Source organism: Megalops cyprinoides, chromosome 11, assembly GCF_013368585.1.
Source record: "Megalops cyprinoides isolate fMegCyp1 chromosome 11, fMegCyp1.pri, whole genome shotgun sequence".
NCBI classification, from domain to species: Eukaryota; Metazoa; Chordata; class Actinopteri; order Elopiformes; family Megalopidae; genus Megalops; species Megalops cyprinoides.
Genome location: NC_050593.1, coordinates 12,691,178 through 12,716,483, shown reverse-complemented (window position 1 = coordinate 12,716,483; position 25,306 = coordinate 12,691,178). Strand labels below are relative to the sequence as shown.

Genomic DNA, 25,306 nt, shown 5'->3' with positions numbered 1-25,306 from the left:
TTCTCTGGTCTGATGGCCATGTTAAGTGCTCCGTGAGTAAACTGAGAGCTTACGAAAAACCCGAATCGAGCCCCCGATCATAGCTCCTGAGCCCTCCATATCACCAAGAACAAGCCTTCCGTTCTACACACCAACCCGAAGGCCCCCTATGAGCCAGGCCTGGCCATTGATGAGGACTAATTACCAATTCTATTAGGGCACAAGCGACAAATCTGAAAAGTAAAATTTCTCTCAATCTCAAAATAAGCCAATATTAAATTTTAAACGTACAGGTTTTCTATTTTAAAACCAAGGTCCTGACAGACAGAGGACAGAGGGGAACGGACACATCCTGTCCGAAATCCACTTTGGGGTCCGTGCAGGGAGAGAAAAACAAACACTCAGGAGTCACAGGTGGCCGTGAGGCAGCTGTGTGCCCCCTAATCTTTTCTATCCAGGCTAAATAAACAGGTTTGGGTCAAACTTCATCCATACTCTCCAAGCTGCAGATGTAATGGAGATTGTAGGGAAAGGCCGAGCGGTCGGCGAATTGCCTTTGAGAATTTATTGCTATGCTTGAAAACAGGCCCGTTTACCCATTAAATTAGATAAACCGCGGGCTCGTGTTTGAACATCTATGTATAACCAACTTGCACGGCAGTTTTCTTTCACCCGGTCTGCGCTGGCCTGTAACCTGTGGACGTTTGCTAACATGCCAAATCACACAGATGAGAAAACTCCCCCTCCTTTAACTCTAGGTGAAAGTTCCTTAAAAGAACTGCACTGTGCTTCCAGTCCTCCTTACAAACCAGCTTCATCTGACGCCATGCCAGCGTCTGTATGTCTACCACATCTTCTCCCTGCGAAAGGCACAGCTCGGACAGAAGACACCTGTAAAGAGCGGAGACTGAGGCTGCAGGCCCTGGAGCAACGGCCCCCATACAGACCGCGTTTCCCTACCTCTGCGATAATGGGAACAGACGTGAAATGTTGGGAGGCAATTAATCTATCCCTGATTACATTCTAATGAGAGTTCACAGCAATTCTGCAACAGTGTCACTTGTTTTGCTTAGAATTAGGGCGCAAATTAGGGGAGCTCATATTCCTCTCGCAACCCCAAAGAAACCCATCCCAATTATCCGGCTAATCATAATACTGTCAGCAAGATCCTTCATACGACTGTAATTACCGCACACCTCTAAAAGTTACCTGTTGCACGCTGCGCTTGTTCGCTTTGCAGGAAATGTGAGAATCAATATCGCGCATCTCTAATGCTTTAACGTCTTAAAAGCGGGGGGAGATCATTACAAAAGAGGTATGCTGGGTAACGGTGATGGTAAATTACCATGGCAACAAATATTAAACATTACCGAAAGCAAAAAAAAACAAAGGCAAGAGGATATGCAGCATTTGACAACATAACTGCTCCGTGTGACAAATCATTGCACCGCAAATGCGTTTGAAACATTCTGCACAATCAAACGACATGAAATCTGAACAGCCTCTCTATCTGTATGATCCCTCATAAGGTAAGAGCTCTCATTACCGTGACGGAGACACTACCTTCCAAGTAGACGGACGCTGAACAGGACGTGATGTCCTTCGGTGATTTGCTGCACTGAAGTTATTGATGTTAGAAAATCTTTTCCCCTCGCCAGACCTGCAGGAAGGTTTGAGCATTACTTTGACTGACAGAGAGAGAGGTGGGTGGGGTATAATCACAGACAAGGACGCAATGCATTCTCTCTGCAGCACATGGGAAAAAATCAGACCGTGATTTTGGCTACACTAAGGTTTATCCACTAAGGTTTCCCTTTCCGCTTGTGTTTGGAAGAGTCTTTAACCTTTAGCCTGTCTGCACTTGTCCTGAACTTGATTCACCCGGCCAAAGCTCATATCGACGTTCCTAATGACTCAAGCTTTTCGTCCCAAAAGATGTACTTCTTGATTTACATTCTGATGCAGGAAATAAACACGTTATCTGTAACAGCCGTTGCACTACCCCGCCCTCCCCTGACAGTAACACTATCAGGGCCATTGCCTTGGGGGGGGGGCCGTGTCACTTCCTGTTTGTGTAACTTCCTGGTTTGGTGCACTGACACGGCGGCCACTGGGGCCGCGGTCCGGCAGAGCCATCAAATCCATTATAGCGAGCCGCCCATCGGCTGACGCAAAGCAGACGTGATTGATAAGAAAACCTGCCTACCTTCAGCTCCCTCCTGACAGCGACAAAACAGCGACGGGGCCGGCTTTCACTGACATTTGTCATAAATCAATCGCAATTTCATCAGCGGGAGAGCGGCTGTCAGCCTCGCTCATTCCATCTGTTTTCAGTTTGCGCTGAAACTTTCTGGCCGCGCGACTGCCGGAGCGGGCGGAGGCATGAGGTGCCGGGGAACTATTGAGTGGCTGAGGTCAATGCTTCATTCTCTGTGTCTCCAGTGCGGAGCCACCCTGTGAAACCCTGCCATTTCTCTATTTTTTTTTTTTTTTTACTTTCTTTTCCCACTCTTTTCAATATATATTTTTTTTTACCTTTTTGAAAAGGAGCCGTGTTTTTTTCCTTCCCTGTGTTTCCTTTTGGCTTTCATTTAACTGTATCGTTTTTTCAATACCAGACCCTCTATGTTACCAGTGTTGTTGTTACCAGTATGTCACCCCATTGTGAAAGCGGTAAGATGTGGGGGATTTCTCTTTAAGGTCACTTTATCTTTTTTTGGTCCATAGTAACGGACGGGCGTGGCAGAGTGCGGTGAAACCGAGGAACAGAGAGAATGGGGGAAAGTGAGCACGCGTACAGCACGCTGCTGCCTCTTAACCAGGGGCCCCTTCATCGCTCGCAGGCCACCACACCTTCCTCCGAGTGACATAACCGTCCTTGCAGTTTGGCACCTCCGTTTTCTCCAAGACACCAGATGCAGCGTTGCCAACAGGCTGCGGAGCTGTCACACTGAGTATGTGAACATCTGACGAGAAAAGAGACCTCTTGTTTAGGACAAAAAAGGGAATACATTTAATCTTAAGGATCCTTAAACGTAACAAACCTCTACGCAATTTCTTCGTACTAAATGCCACCTTTACTGTACGCTCTCTTTTGAAGATACACCCCGCTGGGACAGATAAGCTGCGTCATTGTTGAGATATGAACCTAAGTCTCATTAACAGTACAGAGGGATGACACAGGTCATTCATAAGCTAAACAGGACAGCTAATATGTGCCTGCAAGGCAAGACCAGGGACATATGAACATTTGTCTGTCTGCCGGTGCCCTTCACAGGAAATCTGTAGGACTGTTAGCGACAAACGAGACCCTGAGTCTCAGCAGTCTGGAAGCCAGCACCTGACTGTGTGACATTTAAACTGTCTCACCGGCAGACAAGGCTCCCGACAACCTGGCCAGAAATGAATTTCCTGCTAACATTTCAGGAGATTTTAATAACTTCTTATTTTTTTTTTTTTAACTATTCAGTCCTTAGAATGATTTAGTCTTTTCCTTACTTAGAATTGAGTAATGTTCTCATTTTCACCTGAAAAGTAAACAATAACAGCAACAGAACCAAAACAAATAAACAACAGCCAACATCACAGGACTGTTCGGCTCAGCTGGGTGCCATATTTACATCTTCTAAGTAATTATCTTTCGTTTATTTTTGCACCCTTACAGTTATGCTTTTTCCTTTTTTTTGGGGGAGGGAGGGGGGAGGGGGGAGGGGGGTTGGCCCAGTGATAAGAGGCAGTTGGAAAGACAGAGATGATGCTGTAGAGCCCAGTGTGAACTGTAAATGTGTAAAAAGTTTAATTTGCACATGAAAACCGCCATGTTTAACCAAAGCGTTTTATTATTTCTTTCTTGCTCTGGCAGGAGAAGATCAGAAGCACGGCTCGTGATCTATTCTGGGCTCTCATCACCTCCCGTTTTAGACACCAAAGACGGGTAATTATCCTTTAAAGAGCCTGCCACGGAAAGCACCACACACTGTCCTGTTCCTTCCTCAAGGCTTTACACAGAGCGAGAGAGAGAACGCACGGGTATGTTTACAGCAGGTGACCGCTGGACAGAGCAAATGCGTGAACCACATGAACCGACTGGATTTACAGTACAGCAAACTCATGAACATGCAAAGACCAGGTTTAAAATAGAGAGCATGCGAATCACATGGATCAGATTTACAGTGCGTGAGCAAAAAAAACGCAGGTACCAGCTTTACAATAGGTGACTGTCAGACCAAGAGATGAACCACATGAACCACAAGGACATTGTTTAGGCCTGGTTAGCACGGCTGGTTAGAGCGTGGTGCTAATAACACCAAGGTCAAGGGTTTGATCCCTGTATGGGCCATGTCTTATTTCATTTGGAGCAGCAGTGTAGCATAGTGGTAAGGAGCAGGACTCATAACCATAAGGTTGCCAGTTCGATTCCCTGCTGGGGCACTACTGTTGTACCCTTGGGCAAGGTACTTAACCCAGAGTTGCCTTAATAAATATCCAGCTGTATAAATAGGTACCATGTTAAAAAAAATGCAGCCTATGTAATTCGCTCTGGAGAGAGCATCTGCTAAATGCCAGTAATGTAATGTAATGCTTACAGAAGAGGGAGAGAGCAAACCGCAAAGACCAGGTTTATCACACGGCAAGCTCATGAACCACAAGGACCAGGTTTACAGTAAATGGCTGCTAGTCTCAGCAAATGCATGTACCGCAATGCCCAGGTTTATAACAAAAGACAGTAAATAAGCAGTGCATCCCTCCAGGCTTCCTCTCCCCTACCAAACAGGATAAAATCCATTCCAACAACCTTTAGAACCCAAATACTGACGCCTAAAAGGCTGTGCCACTGTATCTGACCTGGAGCTGGGCTATTTCCATACACAGGCCAAGAGCAACAGCACAATGAAAATTGGATGCAGAGACTAAAAGCTCTCATGTTTCACAGGCAGAAAAACAGAATAAACCAATGCCATGAAAATCACAAAAGGATCAAAATCACATTCCCATGCATCCTGCAGCAGTAAAAAAACCATAACTAATGGAGCAACAGCATGAAAATATCTCTAGTAAAATAATATCTACATGCACATATGTAGGAAAACCCATGTATGAATACGTACACCCACATATCCAGATAAAAGAAGCTTAGAGTAATAACGATTCTGCTCAGCTGAGGGTCACTCCATTGAGCCCACTAAATATACCACACGGCAAATATGTAAATGGTGCTAATCGAGGTTGTAAATGACTGCTGAAAAACCTTTTACATTTTTAAAAGCAAATTCACTGCTCATTGTGACACAGGAGAGAGTGATGCTGTGAGAGAAAAAGTGCAAAAACACAAGCTGTCGTGGAAAATAAAAAAGGGGGGTGGGGTCACGGGCTGTTCGGTCTTGGACTGTTTGGTTTTGTTTGTCAGTACAGACTACGTCTCCTATGCTTAGCGCTGGCTTTGCAACAGAGGAGAGAGATGTATTCAATGGACAATGTCACATAACACTGAACCACTTACCCTGCAATGTGGTGCATCTGTCAGCTAGAGGTAGATATGTGTGTCTGTGTGTGCATATGAATCCACGCGCAAATGTACGAGTGTTTGTAGGTAGGTAGGTGGGTGGGTGGGTGGGGGAATGGGTGTGTGTGTGTGTGTGCGTGCGCAAAAAGGTACTTGTATCTGTGTGTGAATACACAGTTATCTGACACCCTTATAAATCACTCTGAATCCCCATTGGCAAACAGTAGCAGAGATGAGCAAGGCCCCAGCTCTGGGTGGGATTTGTTCAGTCTGTACGGCGTACAGTAATCCCGGTATCTTTCCCCACCTTTCCATTGTTGAAGCCACTGACGACAGTGGAGGATTTGCAGGGATTAAGCACGGGGAAGCTTGAGAACATGTCCCCTTTTATCGTCCCCATTCTACCTCCCATGCATTTCCCATTCTTCACCAACACAAGTAGCTTTAACCTGTTAAAAGTGTCATAATCCCAGTGATGGGATATCACATCAGTGATGGGATGCTTCTTTTCCTGTGGAGAGGGTTTTAACAAGGAGCATCCGCAGCCTGGTACTGTAAAGTAATGTAAACTGGGGGCTGGCTCCTGGTTGGCTCTTAAACTTTGGTGTACACGTGATCTCACCCCTTCCGCCAAACCCCCCCCCCCCCCCCTCTCTCACACACACAAACACACACACACACACACACACAGCTGTTGGATGTTCTTTACAATTCAATATGCAATATGTGGTGTAGTGCATCTAATGCTGTCGTTAAATGGTTCGTGATTTAGCAAACTAACTATGTAGTAACACAAATGTGTGTAGAATGAGCAAGCCCTCATGTGCAAGCCCCCCCGTTATTTGTGAATCATCCATGGAGTGACCCATTTCCAGGCCCCCGTGTTTTCTGTTATTGGCTGAAACCCGGGCAGAAAGGCTGGGAAGACGCTGCTCGATGCAGGCCAGCATTCAGGTAATGAGGTCTGTCTCATCATCTCGCCTAATTGTTCATTTAGCTCTAATGCTGAATGAACAGGAGAAGTTCATTTCCTCCCTTCCATTTGGGGTTAGTTACTACCAACACCAATACTATTGTTTAAGCATAAGGGTCTGGTTACCTCTGGGTGTTCCATGCTAATTCACCTCACCAGAGCATCGTTCTCTGAGAGACGTTTAAACAGCTTTGTCTTTCCAACACAAAAATCACATTAACACCGCCGCAGCCCTCTCTCATTAGCCTGGCACCCAAACCGCACACACAGACGCACACACGCGCGCACACACACACACGCGCACACACACACACGCGCACACACACACACGCGCACACACACACACGCGCACACACACACACACACACACACAAAAAATTTAATTTGGGAACTGAGGTTTAACAAACAGTAACCACTACAAGCCCGTAATGAACGCCGTGAACATCCGGTTCCCAGCTTGCAGGAGACTGGCGGGGCAGGGGGGATGGGGGTAAATATAGTGTTCGCAGCAACATCGAAGTGGAAGGCTTAGCTAGAGCGCTGCGAAACCTTGCCCCAGGACAGAGCTTTGGTTTCACCAGAGTGGGTCTTTCTGGAGAGGTCTGAACAGAAATAGAAAGCAACAGCTAATCTCCACAGACTACAACACTATAAAATGTCAAGCTGAACAATTACAAAGCAGCTGGCGCTTCCATGAATAATTCCAGCAGGTTTTGTGCTGGATGAATGGACAATTCAAAAAAAAATCCCACAGTACAAGGGAGAGGGGGGAGAGAGAGAGAGGGCTAAAAAGGAAATTAAACACATTCTGAATGCAAAGTTGCATGGAGCACCAACTTTACAAACATGTGTTTCTAAGGGGCAGGGCAGGGCCGAGAGAGTGGACAGCAGACATTGTAACTCAAGAGGCAACTTCACCTAAAAACAAAAAACTTAACACCTCATTTCTTCCTTTACAGTATTTGGCAATTATGCACAGTGAGAAGAAAAGAAAGCAGTTTCACACTTGAGAAATCTGTTTCCTCACACTCTTTCCTGCTCTGATGTCATTCCTCCTCTGTGATGCATGAGTGAATGGATGAAAAAGCTGCCCAGTCTCCATAAGAACCTCCAGGCCATGCACAGGTGGCTGTCCTGAAATATTTAAGCCATTTATTTTTAATTGATATTTTGAACTTTTTAAACCAAGTGTAACTTCATCTCTACTTTGTCCGTCTGCCTACAGTACCCAGAACTCTGATTCTGGCCACACCCCTTTTAGCATATAGCAAGCACAATGCTAACACGGATGAAAAAGTCAATACTGCAGTATAAGGCAAATCACCTCTGTCAAAGGAAGTAGGATGTATCTATAGCCTGGTTGAGCCAATATCTACACACTGCAAATGTGCATTTGCCACAATACAGAGAGGTGGAGCGATGCATTCTGGGAAGGATATATGAAGTTTAGGAATGTTTGGTGAGGAAACAAAGCTGCTCCATATGCCTACATATAAGAGCAAGGCTAAATAACACCAGTTTGTAATTAATCTACATAGCAGTTGCCCTTTAATTCCTGATGCCAGGCAAAGTCAAAGCCTTACAGTTTGTGTAAGCTATGCTGGGTACAATTTATTTCTTCTAGCCAGACAGACACGAGTAATCACAGGGTATTAATATTTCACTTATGTGTCCCGATACGAGCATTTGTTTCATTCGTTATTTATTTTTTTTTTACAGAATTTAAACCAGGCCTGTTAATTATATCTCAGTGGGCTTAATTATATCTTGAACCTTTCAGCCCAGAGCAACAGCTAACACCAGCCCCTGAGCAGATGCAGTCGGTCCTCGCTAATGCTAACGCGCTGCTGGAGATGAGGCTATGGACCCGACTGAGGCCTGCCCCTGAGGAAATCAGCGGCCCCGCCCGTCTGGCCTCACCGCACCACATCAACAGCAACAGCTTGATCCTGCGGAGCGCTGTGTGGTCGCTCAGGGCCACCGTACCCATGCGCTGGGGAGGGTGAGTCTCTGGGGCTCAGAGGGCTGTGCTGCCTCTATCCTCACCGCAGTGGAAAGGGAGCCGGGCTGGGGCCAGGGAACGGCCGCAGCTGGCGTTCAAGCTTCCCTCTGCCTCACCTTTAGCCAGCTGACATCTTTGACGCTGGCAACCATCACCAAGGAAACAGAATCATTACAGGAGTCTCAAAGCCTTTTGAACCACTGCTCTGATTGACTGATGACAGATCAATCAAGCTGTTAATAAACAGGAATGCAAAGCAAAGGAAGGCAAACAAAAAGCACAATCATTAACCTTTTGTAAGTGCTGCAGAAAATTTAATCTGCTTCACTATTCCCAAAATAAGACTCAGTCTCCGTTGAAACAATGCGCTCTATGCCCTTCTGGTGACTATTAAAACAATATTTGACAAATTATTCAAATCAGCCTCTCTCATGTCCTCCTACTGGCTGTCAGATGACAGTAGCTGTCAGGTTTGGGTGTCAAGAGGAATCCCATGCAAAGGGTTCCAGACAGGCTAAATTTGGCTTGCAACACTTCATGCAGCGGAAATCACATTTTGTACATTTACACGTAAATATTTACACGCAACTATTTAAAAAAAAAAGCCTCTCTCTCCCTTCATATATACTGTACAAAAACAATTAGTTTACTCACAGAAAAAATGAAGTACTTCAAAGACTGTCGTGAAGCATTTCAGAGTTTTGCATTAGATAACTTATTTTGAGTGCTGGAGATCGAATCCCTGTAAGTGCGCAGGTAGGAGAGACTCTGTGCCACTCAGGATGAGAAGCGGGAGAGCGAATCTCCTTCCTTCCAGAGACGCAGCACCGGGGACAGGCTGCGACAGCCCGCGCTATGTGGGCAGGCCACACCAGCATGCACGGCAGAGATAAGGCAAGGGGAAAATTCCATTAACACAACAGCGTGGCGAGTAGTTAATTTCAAGACTCCCCCCCGCCACCCCCCAAAAAATAATAATAATAATTTTGACTAAATTTGCGCCAAAATTCATCTGATTGAATTGCGTCCGCGTGACACTCTGCAATGCCCCCCCCTCTTTTTTTCGGTGGGCGGTTCTGCGCCGCTTTTCAGAGGAGCTCTGTCTCCTCAGAACGGTGAGTATCTCCACGTCCGTCCCCAAGTTTCTCCGCTGTGACGGTTCGCTGCCAGTGCCGTGAAATCACCGCGGATTTCACCGATCAAGCTCCTCATTTCACAATCCCCTCTGCAGATAGTATATCTTTCTCTACGGAGGCATACGGCTATTAAGAGCGTAAAAAAAAGAAGCAAAAAAAAGCCAGGGTTCTATAGAAGGCTAAGCAATCAGAGATTAGTAGCTCACCTGCAGCTTAACTTCAGTCTGTAAGGGGGCTGATTACGCCCATCTCTCCTAACTCCTATTTCACGACCCGCAGCTTCCATTAGGAACACAGGGCTGTTTCGCCCTTCATAATCCATATACGGGCAGATATCAGGCTCACCGTGATCCGCTTAAACGCGCGACAGAACGGCATCACTGCGTTTGTGTTTCTGTTTGTACAACACCTCTCAGAGTCTTTCCTCAAGGAAGGCAGTTTGTTACCATGCTTGTCCAAACACCGTATACAAAAATATATTGCTATGCTTTACCAAATGACCCTCAATCTATCCACATAGAGGAATCCATCCTTGCAAGTTTTTATAATAGTGATCCTCCGAGCTACACTTTGCAAGTATCCCACTAATGACAAATTTAACAGCATAAAGTGCAACAGAAATCACATGTGGTGACCAGGGGCTGCAGTGACGGGGTTGCTGTAGCTAACCCTAGAAAAAGCTTAGCAACCAAATAGCATCCCCAGGAAAGCATTGATTTAAAACTGAATGTTTCTAAATTTAAAAAAATACAACACAAAGAATAACAGACTAAATTCAACAAAACTTTTGTTTAAGCAATCATATATTTTTCATGTACATGATTAATGATGACCCCATGTCGTTGACCTCTGCCATACATTGTGTGATTTGACTGGCTGCTTAATGCGTTTGCTGCAAGAGTAATTATTACTTCACTTAGTGCTTGGCAATTTCTGTTTTTTTTTTCAGTTATATTATTAGTGAGTAGTTAGTGCCCTAAGACCTCACATGGAAAACAAGGACAATTTCATTTTTGTGATACCAAAAACGGAAGCAGGGATGCTCGACCCAGCAACCTGGCTGATTTGGTTCTTCCCAAAAGAACCCAAGAACTGGATATTGTAAATATGGCTGACCACTTTGCTGTGAGCCACAACAACAAGTGGATCATTCCTCTGTGACTGGTGAGTCCATCGATATTTGTTGGCTGGTTTAAGAGACCATATTAATGTCCAGTGTGTGAGTAGGCCTATCAAGGGAGTCAGCATCTCCATTTAGTAGCCTGTGCGTGAGCGTTTATAATTCCTGAGGAAAAGAGAGGACAACGGTGTGTTTTGGTGTGCATATTTGGTGTTCCCTTTTGGCAAATGAGTTTTTCCAGCATACAGAACTTAATTTAGCCTGGGTGTGTTAATATTGTCATGATGATGATTGTGTCTAATGGAGCGGCACGGCGTGTATTAGTAGCTTGTCAACAGGCGATGTTTCCTGTAGTGAGTATTCTATGATTCAGTTTGCGCAGGAACAGTATGGCTTTTATGGAGCTTATCAGTGTCTAAACAAGGTGAGCAGTACGGTTTAGTAAATTCACAGGACACATTTTCAGTGGTGAATTTTCACGAATGTCTGTTTGAAGGAACTTGTCGTGAGTGCGTAGCCTACTGATGAACTTTTCAACAACAGTGATACAGAACTGCATCCTGTCTGCCTTTAGTAGGCCTATTCATTTTTTTTTTCAAAATTTGTTAGTATTTTATAAATAAATAATAAATAAATAATAAGTAAATAATAAATAATTCAGCTACCCTACAGCAGCCCCGGTCTTGCATGGCTGGCGGCGCTGCTAGTGGTGATCGGCACTCGGACGCTAGTCCTGTGCTACAGCTTCACTCTTTCACCTTTGGCAGTTTCCTGGTGCCACAAGGCTGGGATGCTCTCTTGGGCCCTCAGTGGCAACATGAGGCCCATTCCATCTGCCTGGATGGGTTTCTGTCATTCACCTGTGGACATCGCCCTTGTGTTGCAAGTGAGATAGATAGTTCCATTAATTATTTATTATCTAAATAGCTGATCACCATCCGGAATTTCTTTTAATGCTTAGATGGCATTTACAGCTATGCATTTCAATTCTACACATGATTGAAATGTTTAAAGAGGGAAACCTTAGATACAAGTTGGCCTCTCTCATATACATCCATTACACCTGCATAAGGCTCTGAATTGAGACGCTCCGAGGCAACAAATGCTTTAATGCAGGTCAACATTAATATGCAGAGATTCTCCCAGGCTTGACCCAATTACAACATCACCTATGTTACAATCCCCTGTCTGACTTACACATTTAAAAACATGCCTTCCACCCAAGTGCAACGGGCCAAAGATCAAACGTCGGTCAGCAATCACTTTTTTGCCCCCCCCCCGGGAACATTTACCATGGCAAGCTGCACCGTGATCCCTCTGAATGTATAAAATGCTACGGCATGCAAAAAACGCAGGCACGGGTCTGCTGGTTTTCCCAGCCGTCTTTAAAAGGTACACTCTCCCATACCCGTTTGGGGAAACGCTGCATTTAAAATCCCATTCTCATTGAATCTTTATGTAAGTTTTTTTTTTCATGGCGCAGTGTTCTTTTAAAAATGAACAGAACCTCGATGTAATCATCAGTCATTCTAAAGCAAAGCACATGGAAGGTATGCGATGTGTGGAAGATGCATTGCCGCGAAATACCGATAAATCAAGAGTTTCAACAGTCAAACTTTCAGAACAATGACATGTTACATCAATTAAAGCGCACTTTGGAAGCAGGCCGCTGTTCTCCCTCTCTCCCGCTCCCCGATTGGGCCGAGTACATTGATTTAATGACCGGCATTACTCACTTTTCTCCTTGTGTCATGTCTGAAACAAGAACAAGAAAACACTACGGGGATAAACTGATCGTTATCTTTAAGCAAGTCTGTAACAGCAGATATCTAACCGGACGTCCCTTCTGGTCGGTCGCCAAGCCCCCTTTTTTCAGCGATTCTGGCAAATTTTAATCGCGCTTGGGAAGGGCTGGGAGCAGAGAGAGATGCCTCTCAAACACCGTGCAAACGCCTTCTCCTCACACCTTGTGGGTGATGCTAAAGATGAAGTTTTTTGTCGAAAATGAGCGGCGTGGTGAATGCAGAAGGTTTCACAGGTGTCCCATCTACTCAAGGCCAATTAGGACTGCGTAGGACCCTTCACCGCTGTGGTGTTAATGGCACTGTCATGTCTTAAAATAACAGTGTTACTACACATTCACATGGCATAACACATCCTTCCTGGTACAGGCAATGATATAGATGAGTCTGCCTAACATGCCTGGTCTGTGGATATGCGAAAATCAATCAGTTTTCACCCTACATTTACATTACATTGTACCACTTAGTAGACACTCTTAACCAGAGTGGCATACAAGGTGTAAAAACGTTCAAGGTTACAGTTCCATTTTTGACATCCAGTAGACACTCTTACCCAGAAAGACTTGCAAAGTCAAGCACAAAGTGGATCCAACAAAAACGACACTACACAAACTAGGACAGCACCATCTTCAGGGGTGCTTTTCAATTCCACACTCGTCTACCACTGTACAACGTCCATTCTACAATATCATAATGATCTATAGAAATACAGCTTTACAGATATTGATACTTTTCAAGCACAATGTTAAAAAATATATACTTCACCCAAGAGAGCTGGTTATTGAGTGCAGTAAAGCTACTAAAGTTAATGCTGAGTCATTGTTTCATTTTGCCATGAACTGTGAACAGCGTGTTTGTTTCAGAATGAAATCAGCAGCAGAGGAAGCTGGGTTAAGCCCAGCCGCTGCAACCTCGGGCCTGCAGGGAGGAAACCCTCGCGCTCACAGCGTGGGCTGTTTCCACGGGGGCAGGGCCCTTCCCGAACCGCGCGTCGCTCTGTCTCTGATGTGGGGGGGGACGGTAACGGGAGCCCTGCGGAAAGGGGCGCGGCACAGGGGTTTGGAGGTGACCCCCCCCCCCCCCGAGGACCGCGGACATCACGGAGTGTGTCACGGCTTCAGAGGCCACGCCAGTCCAGCGGGGCTCCCCTGTTCACCACAGAGCGCGTTTAAATATCAGCGCCACTCAATGCCGCCGTTTGCACATACCGTGTTTACTCAACAGCTACGCGGGTCTGTGTGCTCAGCATTAAAAACTGTGCCTCAGCCAGGGCTGAGGCTGAAGCTGCTCTAATCAGTTATCCCAAAAAGAACCGCCCTGAAGGGGAGGAGCCAGATGAGTCATCCATAGCTGTTCCTGAAGGGGTGTGGCTAGGCATGACAACCATAGCTCTGCAACTGTCTCAACTGTTGTGTGTCCTGATTTGCTGTTTCACTTTCAAAAAAAAAAAAAAAAAAACACGAGCCACTATGGACATCATCCTAGAACCTCAAGAAGAAACACAGAGCTGACAGCTTCCTTTTAACAGCAATCTGCTGTTGTGCATACAGAAAAAAAAAAACTTTCAAATGTTCATCCTACTTTACTCTGACTTTCATATAAACTTTTTTTTCCCTCCCAAATACCCTGCTGCAGGTTCTTCTGACACCGTGAGGATAGAGTCTTCTCTTTGATAGTCGAGTCAACGTCTAACATACAGCGTATTCCTTTTTTTCTCCTCTCAGAAATATTACTCATGAAATCACCCTGCGCATGAAAAAAAAAAAACAGCAGGGCGGGTGGAAGACGTTATGGGTTAAAATCTAAATATCAAGCAGTACAAAACAGGTTATCAGGGAAAAAAAAGATGACGCTAAAGCGGCAATTAAATCTGCGTTCGGTTGCCAAAGCTTTGTCTTGCCACGTGATGCACTATGCTGTGCTGTCACAACGTGCTACACTACAGAAAGAAAAAGTAGCATTACTATGGGTCAAGGAGATGGTATAACATGGATGTTTAAGATAGGGATCACGCAACACTGGGAGAATATTTGGGAAAACATTTTTCACATCGTAAAACTACACAGAGGATCGATCTCTGCGCTAGAATGGGTAATTTCACATTGCTGTACAGACAGTAGCCTATATAACCCCATTTAGATAATTCTAAATGAAGACTATGTCTGATCTGGTCTGCTGGACTGGCACGCTCACAGAGGAGGACTTTATGAGGACGTTATGAGAATGTTGTTCAATTTTGGCAATGCTGTGTCTACAATGAACATTACTTTAGGTGTTAATATGCCTCTCTCCTACTTGCAGATGCCTCTCTGCTGGGTTTGTCTCCAAAGTCCAGAAGACTCACCAGCACTGCTGAAAACTGCAAAGAAAAGTATACTGAGAGACCAGGAGGAACCATTAATCTCCTCCAACACCATATGGCTGGGCTACTTATTTGATATTATTCTTCTGGAAAGGTCTACAGCTTGACTTCCTGCGGTAAAAACACTAGCAGCTGCTGGTAAAATGGCACAGCTTTCTCGAAGGACAATGGGTGCAGGTGCATTCTTATTCCTCTGTCTGTGTGAACAGACTCGACTGCTAGCGCCGTCTCCTCCGGCTCTGATGCGTGTAAGTGAATGTTCCCCTGTCACTTCTTCCGGACTCTCTCTCGGCCCTCCCTCAAGTCCAACGGTGTGTCAGACAGAAGGGTGGAAGAGTAAAAATATTACAAACAACCGCTCCGGGAAGGGCAGCAACAACAGACTGAAACGGGACAAAAGGAGAGTGTGTTGGGGGGGGGGGGGGGGGGTTGGTCTCTTTTGGCAGTAGGGGAACGGCTCTGTATTTTGTGCAGACAGATCTGTCAAACTCAGAGACGTTTTTCAAATCCCGTCTATTCTGAGGGCTTGTCCCTGGGCCTTATCTTAACCCCCGGCCACTTTACCCACAAAACCCCGGCAGCTCTCTGTGGTCACACTTAAACGCTTTAAGGGTTTGGCTCACGCTGATTTAAGGAGGCGGCTTTAATAAAAAGAGGGAGGGAGAGAGAGAGAGAGGAGAGGAGGAGAGGAGAGGTGAGGACAAGCAACGAGCCACTCCAGACACCCTTGCTTTCGGAGTCTGCATGACCCGACACTCGTGTGAACAAAAAGGGCACGTGTCGATCTCAGATTCCTCCGGGTTCTCGAGGATTTCAAACGCTTTGATCGCGACTTTAAACACAATAAGGACATCCGACAGTGAAGACACTGCACACGCAGTCCGGTCCACCCCCCCCTCCCCACCCCCAACCGCCCGACCCAGAGCACAGCAGATATAATTGACAGCGCTCTGTCAAAATTAGCCTCTTGCCGGCCTGCCCCGCCGCCTCCCACAGAGACCGGCAGAGTCCATTCCCAAAACACCAATACGGAGACGGAGACGGGGGGGGGGGGGGGGGTTTGACCACTCAATTCTACCACTAATTACAGTTTTCTCCCCATGCAGATGCTGCTGTTTTAATTCCCTTTAGTGGCTCACCAGAGTGTAAAACACTGGGCCCAGGAGATCAATTATTAAAGGGTATTTACAGGCGGAACGTGATTAAAATGAGCTATTGCTGACAAACTCCCCCCGCTCAGTCCATACGCTTACCACGTCAAATCCCCTGCTGTGCACGGTCTTCACAAGCGACTTCACACGTCGCCATATTTCTTACCTGACTGGAATTCCCCAGGTGTGCGCGCACCTTAGTAATAACCACGCAATGCAAACAACAAGCAATTAAGCAAAATTGTGGGCAAATGTACACAGCACAATAACAGCGGCCAAAAAAATAAAATAAATAATTAAAAAGACATGTAAAAACCTCTTGGCATTACTGTATAGTGATAAAAAGCAGAAGATGCAGCGAGATGGAGATGCATTTGCGGCTGCAGCTGGATGCGAAGATGCGGCGTTAGCCGCAGCTGGAATGCGACGTAATTAGCTGTGTTTGCGCCGACGGTCGGCAAGGAGAATGCAATGGGGCCTACAGTGACACGGTGAAGCCTGGAGCTTGATTAGTCAATAAGCTGTGGCCAGAGCAGGCAGGGATGGGCAGCCAGCCTGGAAGCGCCCCCTGGCAGAAAGTACCCCCCCCCCGTGAGAGCCGAGAAGCAGTCCCTGTGCACTTCACTTATTTTTTTGCTGCCGGACATGTGAGTGCGCTTAACTATGAGACAGCCTTGTTTCTCATGTGATGGATCACATGGGGCTTCGAAACTCTCCACCCGCACCACGCCCCCCCCCCCCCCCCCCCTTTCCCCTCCTCTCTCTCCCGTTCCCGTCTGCGGTCTAATTTCTGAAACAGCGAGTCACAACGGCCCGACAAAATTACATTCTTTATCGCCGTCATCATGGATGTGCGAGGATCTGAAATGTGCCCGTGTTCATACAGACCTGTGTGCAGACCAGCGGCACGTCATATTGAAGGCAATATCTGCGGCGGTGTTACGGATTCATTTTTTTAAGCGCTCTGATAATGACGGCGGGAGCCTTTTGAAGGGAGGCGACCGGCAATCGTTTATCTATAGCCGCTAAACTGCAATATCTTTCATAAGCATAAATAATGCAAGGAAATTCAATTTGAAATCATTAGCATCTTCCAGGCTCCTGCTTAAAAAGTAACGCAAGCAATTTATCCGTTCGTTTTACACCTTCGTAGCGCGAGTTATTAAATCGTACTTTTGAGGTTCCATTAGTCTGCTAAAACTCTTGGAGGAGGAGGAGGAGGAGCGGGGTGGGAGTCGGATTATTCCATTAGGGGGGAAGAAAAGCTGTCAATAGCACTGGTACATGGTACGATGTTAATCACCGCAGCTGCAGGACTCCGATCCTGTCACGCGTGTTGTTGCAGAGGCTTGGAGAAAATGAAATCCCCGCCGCTGATAATGCAGACAGGTACAGCGCTCGCTGTCGCCCCTGGAGGCAAACGGGGGCCCACGGGGGGGGACAGGGTGCGTCTCACGGAGAGGAGGAGTCTGAGCGCGTCGAGAGAGAGCACACATGCAGGGAGCAGGGGCGAAGGCCGGGTCAGGGCGGACATGCACGTTAATGGATGCAGGACAGGTGAAACTGCAAACACAGGCGCAGGCAGGAGGAAAAAAAATACTCATTAAAGAAAACATGCTCGTAGGGATTTATTTTACCATGGTTACAAGGCTTCAAAACAGGCCGCTGAGGACTGAGGCTTTCCCGGACATCTGCAACGATGATGAAGGAAGGGGGGGAAAAAAATGAGAAAAAACGCTTTTAAAATCAGTGTAAATCATGCCCAAAACACAAGGCTCTCTGCTGGTTTATCCCAGCCGTTCGCAGATCTGGCGTTGGAGCGCGGGCCGATCTCTCCGACCTCTTCGGGGACACGATGACTTTCAGCTTTCCTGCAACAGACATTAACGCCGAATCGTCCCAGCGGGGCTCAGCCACCCCACGCCGCTACGATCCGGCCAGCGATCGGGGAGGGGGGGTTGGGGGGGCTGGGGGGGATGGTGGCGACGTTAGCGTCACTCCATCAACTCACAAACTGCTACTGACATCAGCCAACTGGAATAAGCGTCTCTCTGACATTTGTCATAATAAAGGACAGATTAAGCCCGGCCCTGTGGCACTTGCGGAGGGTTTTCGGCCCCCTCCCCCTCCCCTGCCGCCGCTTCGGAGCACAGGGGCGCTTATGCAACGTGTGCACGGAGGGAGGGTGTGGGGTGGGAGGGGGGCAGGGGGCGGGGCTGCAGGAGGACGGAAAGGTAAGGGAGCCGCGGGCTCACCTCTGCTCCTGGGCACACGCTTCCGCCGGTCTCTGAACGCCGCTCCCGACTGCAGGGCCTCCAGCAAGCTATCCATCACTCCGGTCTCATCGTTTTCTGTCAGGAGGGAGAGGATGAAACAAACAACCGAGAAGAGACAGAGAAAAAAAAAGGAAAAGAAGAAGGAGAAGAAGAAGAAAAAAAAAAAGATTAGGGGAATTTTATCAGCCTTGAGGGTTGCCATAGCAATGTCAAAGAATATGGATGTAAAACACAGGCACTATATCATGACTAAAACCAGCAATTTGAAAACCAGACAAGCCTTTAACTTTCTCATAAATCACCCCACCACTTTTCCTCAAACTAGGAGCTATTGTTTTGTGGCTTTGTGACCAATAAAACAGACTCGAGTTCAAACGATTAACCTCAGGCTATCGGCTTTGGTATGGAAAATGAACAATAACTCTGCTGGGAATCAGACTCCAATCACACCTGCATCCTTGTACTGGGACCCTTAGTATATAAATACCCGTAAATCGCCCTTGTCCGGGTCTGACAAACCAGCTGTTTCAGGGCCCTTCGCATAAAGCATGACACAGCAAATAAACACGCATCCTTAGGGGAGCGCGCGGCTTTTGGGCTTTCAGGGGCTCTTGACCCATCGCCTCGAGTGCGTGTTTGGCATTTCGATCATGCTTTCATTAGAACAGATCGGGACCCGGGCCTTGACATGAAAAGCAACATTAAAAATGGACTGCAATCTTCTGGAGCATTATTAAACACCAGGGTCCTTAAAGGTGCTTTGTCTTATGCTTATGAGTGTCAACTGCGATTTGGGCAGCGTGAGGGGCATCCGTCTCTCTTAGAGGAAGACATGTCCTGTCCTGGAGGGCAAGGTTGGTGAGGTGTAACGCTTCCTTACCACTTTCATGGATACACGCAAAAGGGGGCGGACAGACACACACACGTACACACACACACACACACACACACACACACACACACACACACACACACACACACACACACACACACACACACACACACACACACACACACGCAAAACGCAAAAGCAAAGCTGAAGCCTTGACCAAAGTCATTTGTAAAAATGTTCCTAAATGGATAATTTCATTTTGAGTTTGTACTGCAAAAACAGCAGTTTGCAACTGTCCGCGCACATAAAAATAAATTGGGCAAGAGTACTTTTCGCCAGTACACAAAAGTGCAGCCACCGCAGAAAGTTTTAAAACTCATGCTGCTTTGCAATATATTACAGGAGGCCAAACATAGATTAGTATAGAGAACTTGTCACCCGGTCATTATTTTACAGCTTTATTAAAAACAAAACAAAAGAAAAAAAGAACACACACAACAGGACGGTGACATTGTGACACTGTGACATTGTGACACTGTGACATTGTTCTCCTTCCCCGGGCTGTGAAATCACCACCTCTGGTCACCTGTGCATGCTTGTGGCGTTGGGCATCAGAACGCACACACAGTTAAAGACGTATTAATAATCAGGAGAGGGGGGGAACACGCAGGCAGTAATGACCTCTGCTGTAATGGACCGCTGTGCTGATGGAGCTATTGTCAAAAGAAGGACAAGCTGGAGAGGAGGAGGAGGGGGCGCACAAGCACGTATTAGAATAATACAACACAATAGCGTATTTTCAGTCTCCGCAGTGTAGCACTTCACGCCGAGCCCGAAGACAATAGGAGTGTAATTTGGCTTTGTGTGCGAACTTTACAAGAGCTGCTATTTTCGTTTCAGTGTGTTCTCTGTGCTGCAGACAATGACGTCTGAGCGCTTCTTCATCAGCCAGGATTCAGTTAAAGGGTTAAGCGATCCCCGGGGACGGAAGCCAGCACAGAAGGTTGGCATCGCCTGCTCTGTGCAGAAAGATTTTTCTCAACTGTAACACCCAAACTACAGACCTCCACCTCCCCCCCCTTGTGCAATACATTACACTCTGATTGGTAAATGGTTTCGAAAACATACAGTATTTCCTTTCTGCCGTAACTTCTGATAGCCAGTCACACATTTATTTATGGTGAAAGGAATTTTAAAGTGATTTAAGTGAATGAATGAATGCATAAATTGGTAAATATAAATACATAAAGATCGCAGCTGGTGCGCTGCAGCTGCTGTGTTGCAGCGGATGACAGGGGACGCACTCTGTGGACAATGAGGCGTGAAAGGCGGCGGGTTAGCCCGCCGCTACGGTGCCAATGCGCCGTCGCCGCCGCCACGCGGGAGCTCTGGGGCGGGGCCTGCGAGGCGAGGGGCGTGGCACCCTGACACGGCCCTGCGGCGCGAGCGGTAATTACGGACAGCGGGGCTCGGGGCGTCATCTGCCGGGGCGCTCACGGGAGAGTGAGGGCCGTTTCGGACAGGAGCGCGGGGTGACGCTTCCGAACGGCTCCCCGACTCAGGCCGTGGGCAGCGCCAGGCCGCGCGGTGCAAGCCCCCAGACTTCTCTAAGCAGCCTGTCTCGGGCCGGCGCTGTTTTTTTTTTTTTTTTTCCCTGTGATTTATCTGATATAAAGGGAGAGTGAGGAGAGGTCAGGGTCCTGGGAGGGAGTGATGGAGACAGCGCCGAGCGGAGCGGAGAGCAGGGGAGAGGAGAGCTTTATTAACTGGACGACAGTGTCAGTGGAAAGAAGGATGCGACCGTAGAGGCTCAGGATTGATCCACTGACTAAACGCAGGACATTTGGTCTGATTAACAACACTTTCCACTCTACATGGAAATAATCTGGAGATGGGGAGGGGGAAACTACAGCTTGTAACAGGTCTGATTCCCCAGTTGGAAGCTGTACCCTTGAGCAAAAGTAATCTCAAATGCCCAGCTGTGGAAACAGATAACACATAAGGTGTGAGCCCTGGACGCCACTAAGCAAATGAAGAGTAAGAAAAAAGGCAAACAACAACAATCCGAAACTAAAGACAATGAATTTTCAGCATCCCCCTGCCCCCATCGCCCCCACAAAACGCAAAGCAAAACAAAACAAACACCCAATGGACTAAAATATAACTTCCGTTACTGTGAGAATAGCAGAAAAGATCAAAAGAACGCATATAAACATTTAAGGATAAAAAGCATTTAAACGCAAACCGACACAAACAGACACAGACGCAGACACAGACACCAAAATCAGACTGAATTCTGGCAAGTACAGGAGGGGAATCCTGCGACCGCAGGGACCTACAGCACCCTCACAGTGGTGTGGGATCACACAGTTCACACACACCCTCAGAACATGTGTCAGGCATTTGCAGCGGAAACAGAAAAGAAAATATTATGATATTATCATCACAACTGGCATAATTACTTGATAGGTGACCTTTCCTTTCCTTTTTTATCTCTTCCAAGTCATGCGTTTCGAAAAAGATACAAAGAAATATTCATTTAATTTCATACTGTATCACTTTTGCAAAATGCCAACAGTCAATCCCCAAGGAAGACGGCAAATCTGAGCTCAAGGTTATTTTTGAGCAAGTGAAAAGGTCAAAGATTCCAAACATTTCACCGGATTTGGGGGTGATTTTTTGTACCAATACGATGTGTGTAAAAATTAAGCACTCAAACAAATAAGGGGACTACATTATATGGGCCATATATTTGTTCAGCCATGGAAATGATTAACAGTTAATTTTGACTTTGGAAAGGTTCCACGGTTACCAGTTGTGTGGTTTTTAACTTTCACGTCAATCTTTTCATGAATTCATATTATTTTATATTTATTTTACAATTATTTTTCGATCCCCGCTGACAATTTCAATATGCTTATTTGATCCACTGGTTGTGGAAAAAGTTATACAAACCCACCTAGAGCAAAAAAAATGCACATATTCAAAAGGCAGTTGCTTAAATCTGACAAGCTGAAATTGCTTTGTTATGTGCCCAAGTCATTTACCTTACAGTAAGTGCAATAAAAAAAAGCTTGTTCTGTACTGTATGTAATTAGGCGCTTATTTTGCTGAGCTGCTGTGAGACCTTGATTAGAATGAGAGAGAGCACGACTGGATGTCTGATTCATGGCACGGTCTGTGTTGGTATGGGGGTGGGGGTGGTGGGGGGGTTGTTGCTGGGGGAGTGGGGGGGTCACAGCATTAATGACAATGAGGTCAACCCCCAGGAGATTTTCCTGCCTGCGGCTCTGAGGTTTGTTCACATTGCTCCTGTGTACCGTTGTGAGTTCACCTTTATGCTCTTAATACGGTGAAATTCATGCTCACTTTGGTAACAAATGGTGGGGTAAGCACAGTTGTCAGTGCAGCTTTGCAAGCTAATAAGTATTAGCTTGTTTGTGTGACCAGTAACTGTAGGTAGCAATTAGTTGCAGTGGAGAGTCGTAGCAGTAATAATAATAATGATAATAATAAAGGACGAAATTGTTCATTAGCAAACTAATGGTGTTTAAGTTTGAAAAACTGATTTTTTTTTTTTTTACTAAAGTTTAAGCAGAACATATATTAAAACTATGAAAAATCGTCTGTCAGTCTACCTATAATCATGATCTTAATTTTACAGTTGAGCTACAAAGAGGTCAAGCTATGACTAATGCGCAACACTAAAAGAGGTGACTGCTTCGAGAAGCCTCACAAATTCAATCTCTGATGAGCGCACTCGCCAAGGATGGTGAAAAACAAGGCTGGAGATGCGGCTCGTGTTGATACAACTGTGCCTTCGCATTAGAACATCTCTCCTGGGGGCATGAAATGCAAGCTCGGTCCCCTCGACTCTCATACTGCGTCCTCCCTCTTGTAATACACATTTGTGTGTAGGTCTGTGTGTGTGTGTGTGTGTGTGTGTGTGTGAGTGAGAGAGAGAGATACGGTCCAAAGAATTCTGAGGTTTTGGGTTATCCGTTGTATCCTGCATAAAACACTAAATTCCGAGTGTTTTATTTCTCAATTATGTGTGATCCAGTACAGTACAGTACAAGTTTAGCTGTTTTTTTTCCCCAAAAGGAAAGAGACTAACAAGCTTAGGAAAGAGACTACAAACCCTCACTGACGGCTAAGAGACATAAATGACACACCTTCACTGATCACTAGGAGACATAATCATTGACTGGGGGCTTTTGCCAGATGACTCCCCCCAGTCTATAGCTAGGACAGGGCAAGTCTGTCCTTTGTATGATGTGGCAGCAGGAGAGAAAAGTGATTTACATCCTGGGCTGCCTCCAGATACAGTGAGGAAACAAACAGGGAGATCAGGATTATTTAAGACAAATGTCCTCATTTTCACCAAACAGAAAAATAATATATATTATGTGTGTGTGTGTGTGTGTGTGTATATATTATATTATATATATAAAATGTTAACATGCAAGAATGACAGAGGATCATGTTACACAGAAGAGCTTTAACATGAAAAAGGAGCATTTATTTATTTTTAAATGAAAGTGCAGATGTGACAGACTTCGCCAGTCCCGAAGAATGTGGAAAACCAGGAATACGATTAGAACTAATTGCTGTGAAATACATTGGAAATAGGGGAGAAGCAGGACTTCTAAGACGTGACAAGGAGGAAGCGCGGGCTAATCTCACTTTGAACGTAACACCGCCGAACGGGGGGCTTTGATGTTGCACACATCGCTCCTTCAATTTCTGCCTCTCCTCGTTTTTCGAGAACCCGTTGACTGGAGTTTCCACTAAAGAGATGTATGCCGAACATTTTGCTTTTTAAATGAAGACCTCATGAATACATACATGGTATATAAATTAAATCAGATCCTGAGGAAGGGGGCACAGCTCCGGCATTCACATGGGGTGGGGGCGGGGGCTTGATGTGCCTTAATTCGACTCGGTTAACCTTTCAGTTCAATGTATTTTCAGGTCAGTTGGAAGAAAAAAAAAAAAAAGAACTGCATGGTGAACCACGTGCAAAAATGATATAGTAAAAATGACATTAACTTTGTCTGTGGTGTTCAGTCCTCCTCCATTTTAAATAAAAAATAACCTGTAAGGAAATATTTCCTACCTGTTTATCATTACTTTAAAAAAAAAAAAAAGGAAAGCTTTCCCTGCACGGCTCGATCACCACGCTAACCTGTTCGCTCCGCTGAAGACGACAGCCCTGCGCCTTTTTGATCGAAAGGCCACATGGCGCTCGGGTGGTCTGAGAGTGACACATTTTCAATGGCTTTAAAAATAGCCTGGCTATTCCTCTTCCTCCCCTACATGGCCAGGGCTAATTTCACCAATAACATCAATTAGGTGAAGAATAACAGAAGCGATCCGGGCGATCCTCGGCAGGCAGGCCGGGCCGCACGCAGCTCTCTCTCTCCCTCTCTCTCTCTCTCTCTTTCTCCCTCTCTCTTTCTCTCTCTCTCTGCGGCTGCGGCTATCCCGCGTGCCGGAACGGCACCGCGTGCAACGTTTGCCGCCCCCTGCGGCTGAACAGGCAGGGAGTGCTCGCTGGAGAGCCACCTATGGACACTTTACCCTGCTCTCCTCAGAGCTGGGTGGCGCTTTGGGATTCCTGGCACGTGAAACAAAAGGAGATTAAATTGGTATTCAAGGCTGATGATTCCAGAAAGTCGCTCTGCATTGTAAGTGCCTCCAGGTCTGAGGCTAGAACAAGGATTCTTCTTACGGAGGAGGGGAAGAAAGAAAGCAAGGAAAAAAATCTGGCCGGCTACACTGTGTGTGTGTGTGCGCGTGCTGATTTTATAGTGTATGTCCACACTCAAGCCAGTCTTCCTGATTGCATCATGTATGCACTTGCTTGTGTCTGGCTTGCTGACCACATAGTATATGTGCAAGCTAGATTCACTCTTCATACAGTACATGCATGTGCAAGTTGATTTCAGTCTACCTAATTGTATAATGTATGTGCAAGCTAGTTTAGTATTGTACATATAGTGCAAGCTAGTTTAGTATAGTACATATAGTACATGTGCCAGATGGTTTCAGTCTTCCTAACTGTATATTATATTTGCAAGCTAGTTGTAGTCTTCATAAATGTATGGTATATGTGTAAGCTAGTTTTAACCTTCTACATTGTACAGTACATGTGCAAGCTGGTCTCA

The 25,306-nt window shown here is 46.1% G+C and overlaps 1 protein-coding gene across 1 annotated transcript in view; it reads right to left on the bottom strand.

Moving 5' to 3' along the window:
- LOC118785859 (protein diaphanous homolog 3-like) overlaps positions 1-25,306 on the bottom strand; it is a 287,218-nt gene that overhangs the window by 25,075 nt on the left and 236,837 nt on the right. The window contains exons 27-28 of the mRNA XM_036540806.1: positions 18,284-18,379; positions 17,666-17,719 (exon numbers count right to left, since the gene is read on the bottom strand). Of these exons, the coding sequence (XP_036396699.1) occupies positions 17,666-17,719; positions 18,284-18,379 (150 nt within the window). The remainder of the gene's footprint in view (positions 1-17,665; positions 17,720-18,283; positions 18,380-25,306) is intronic.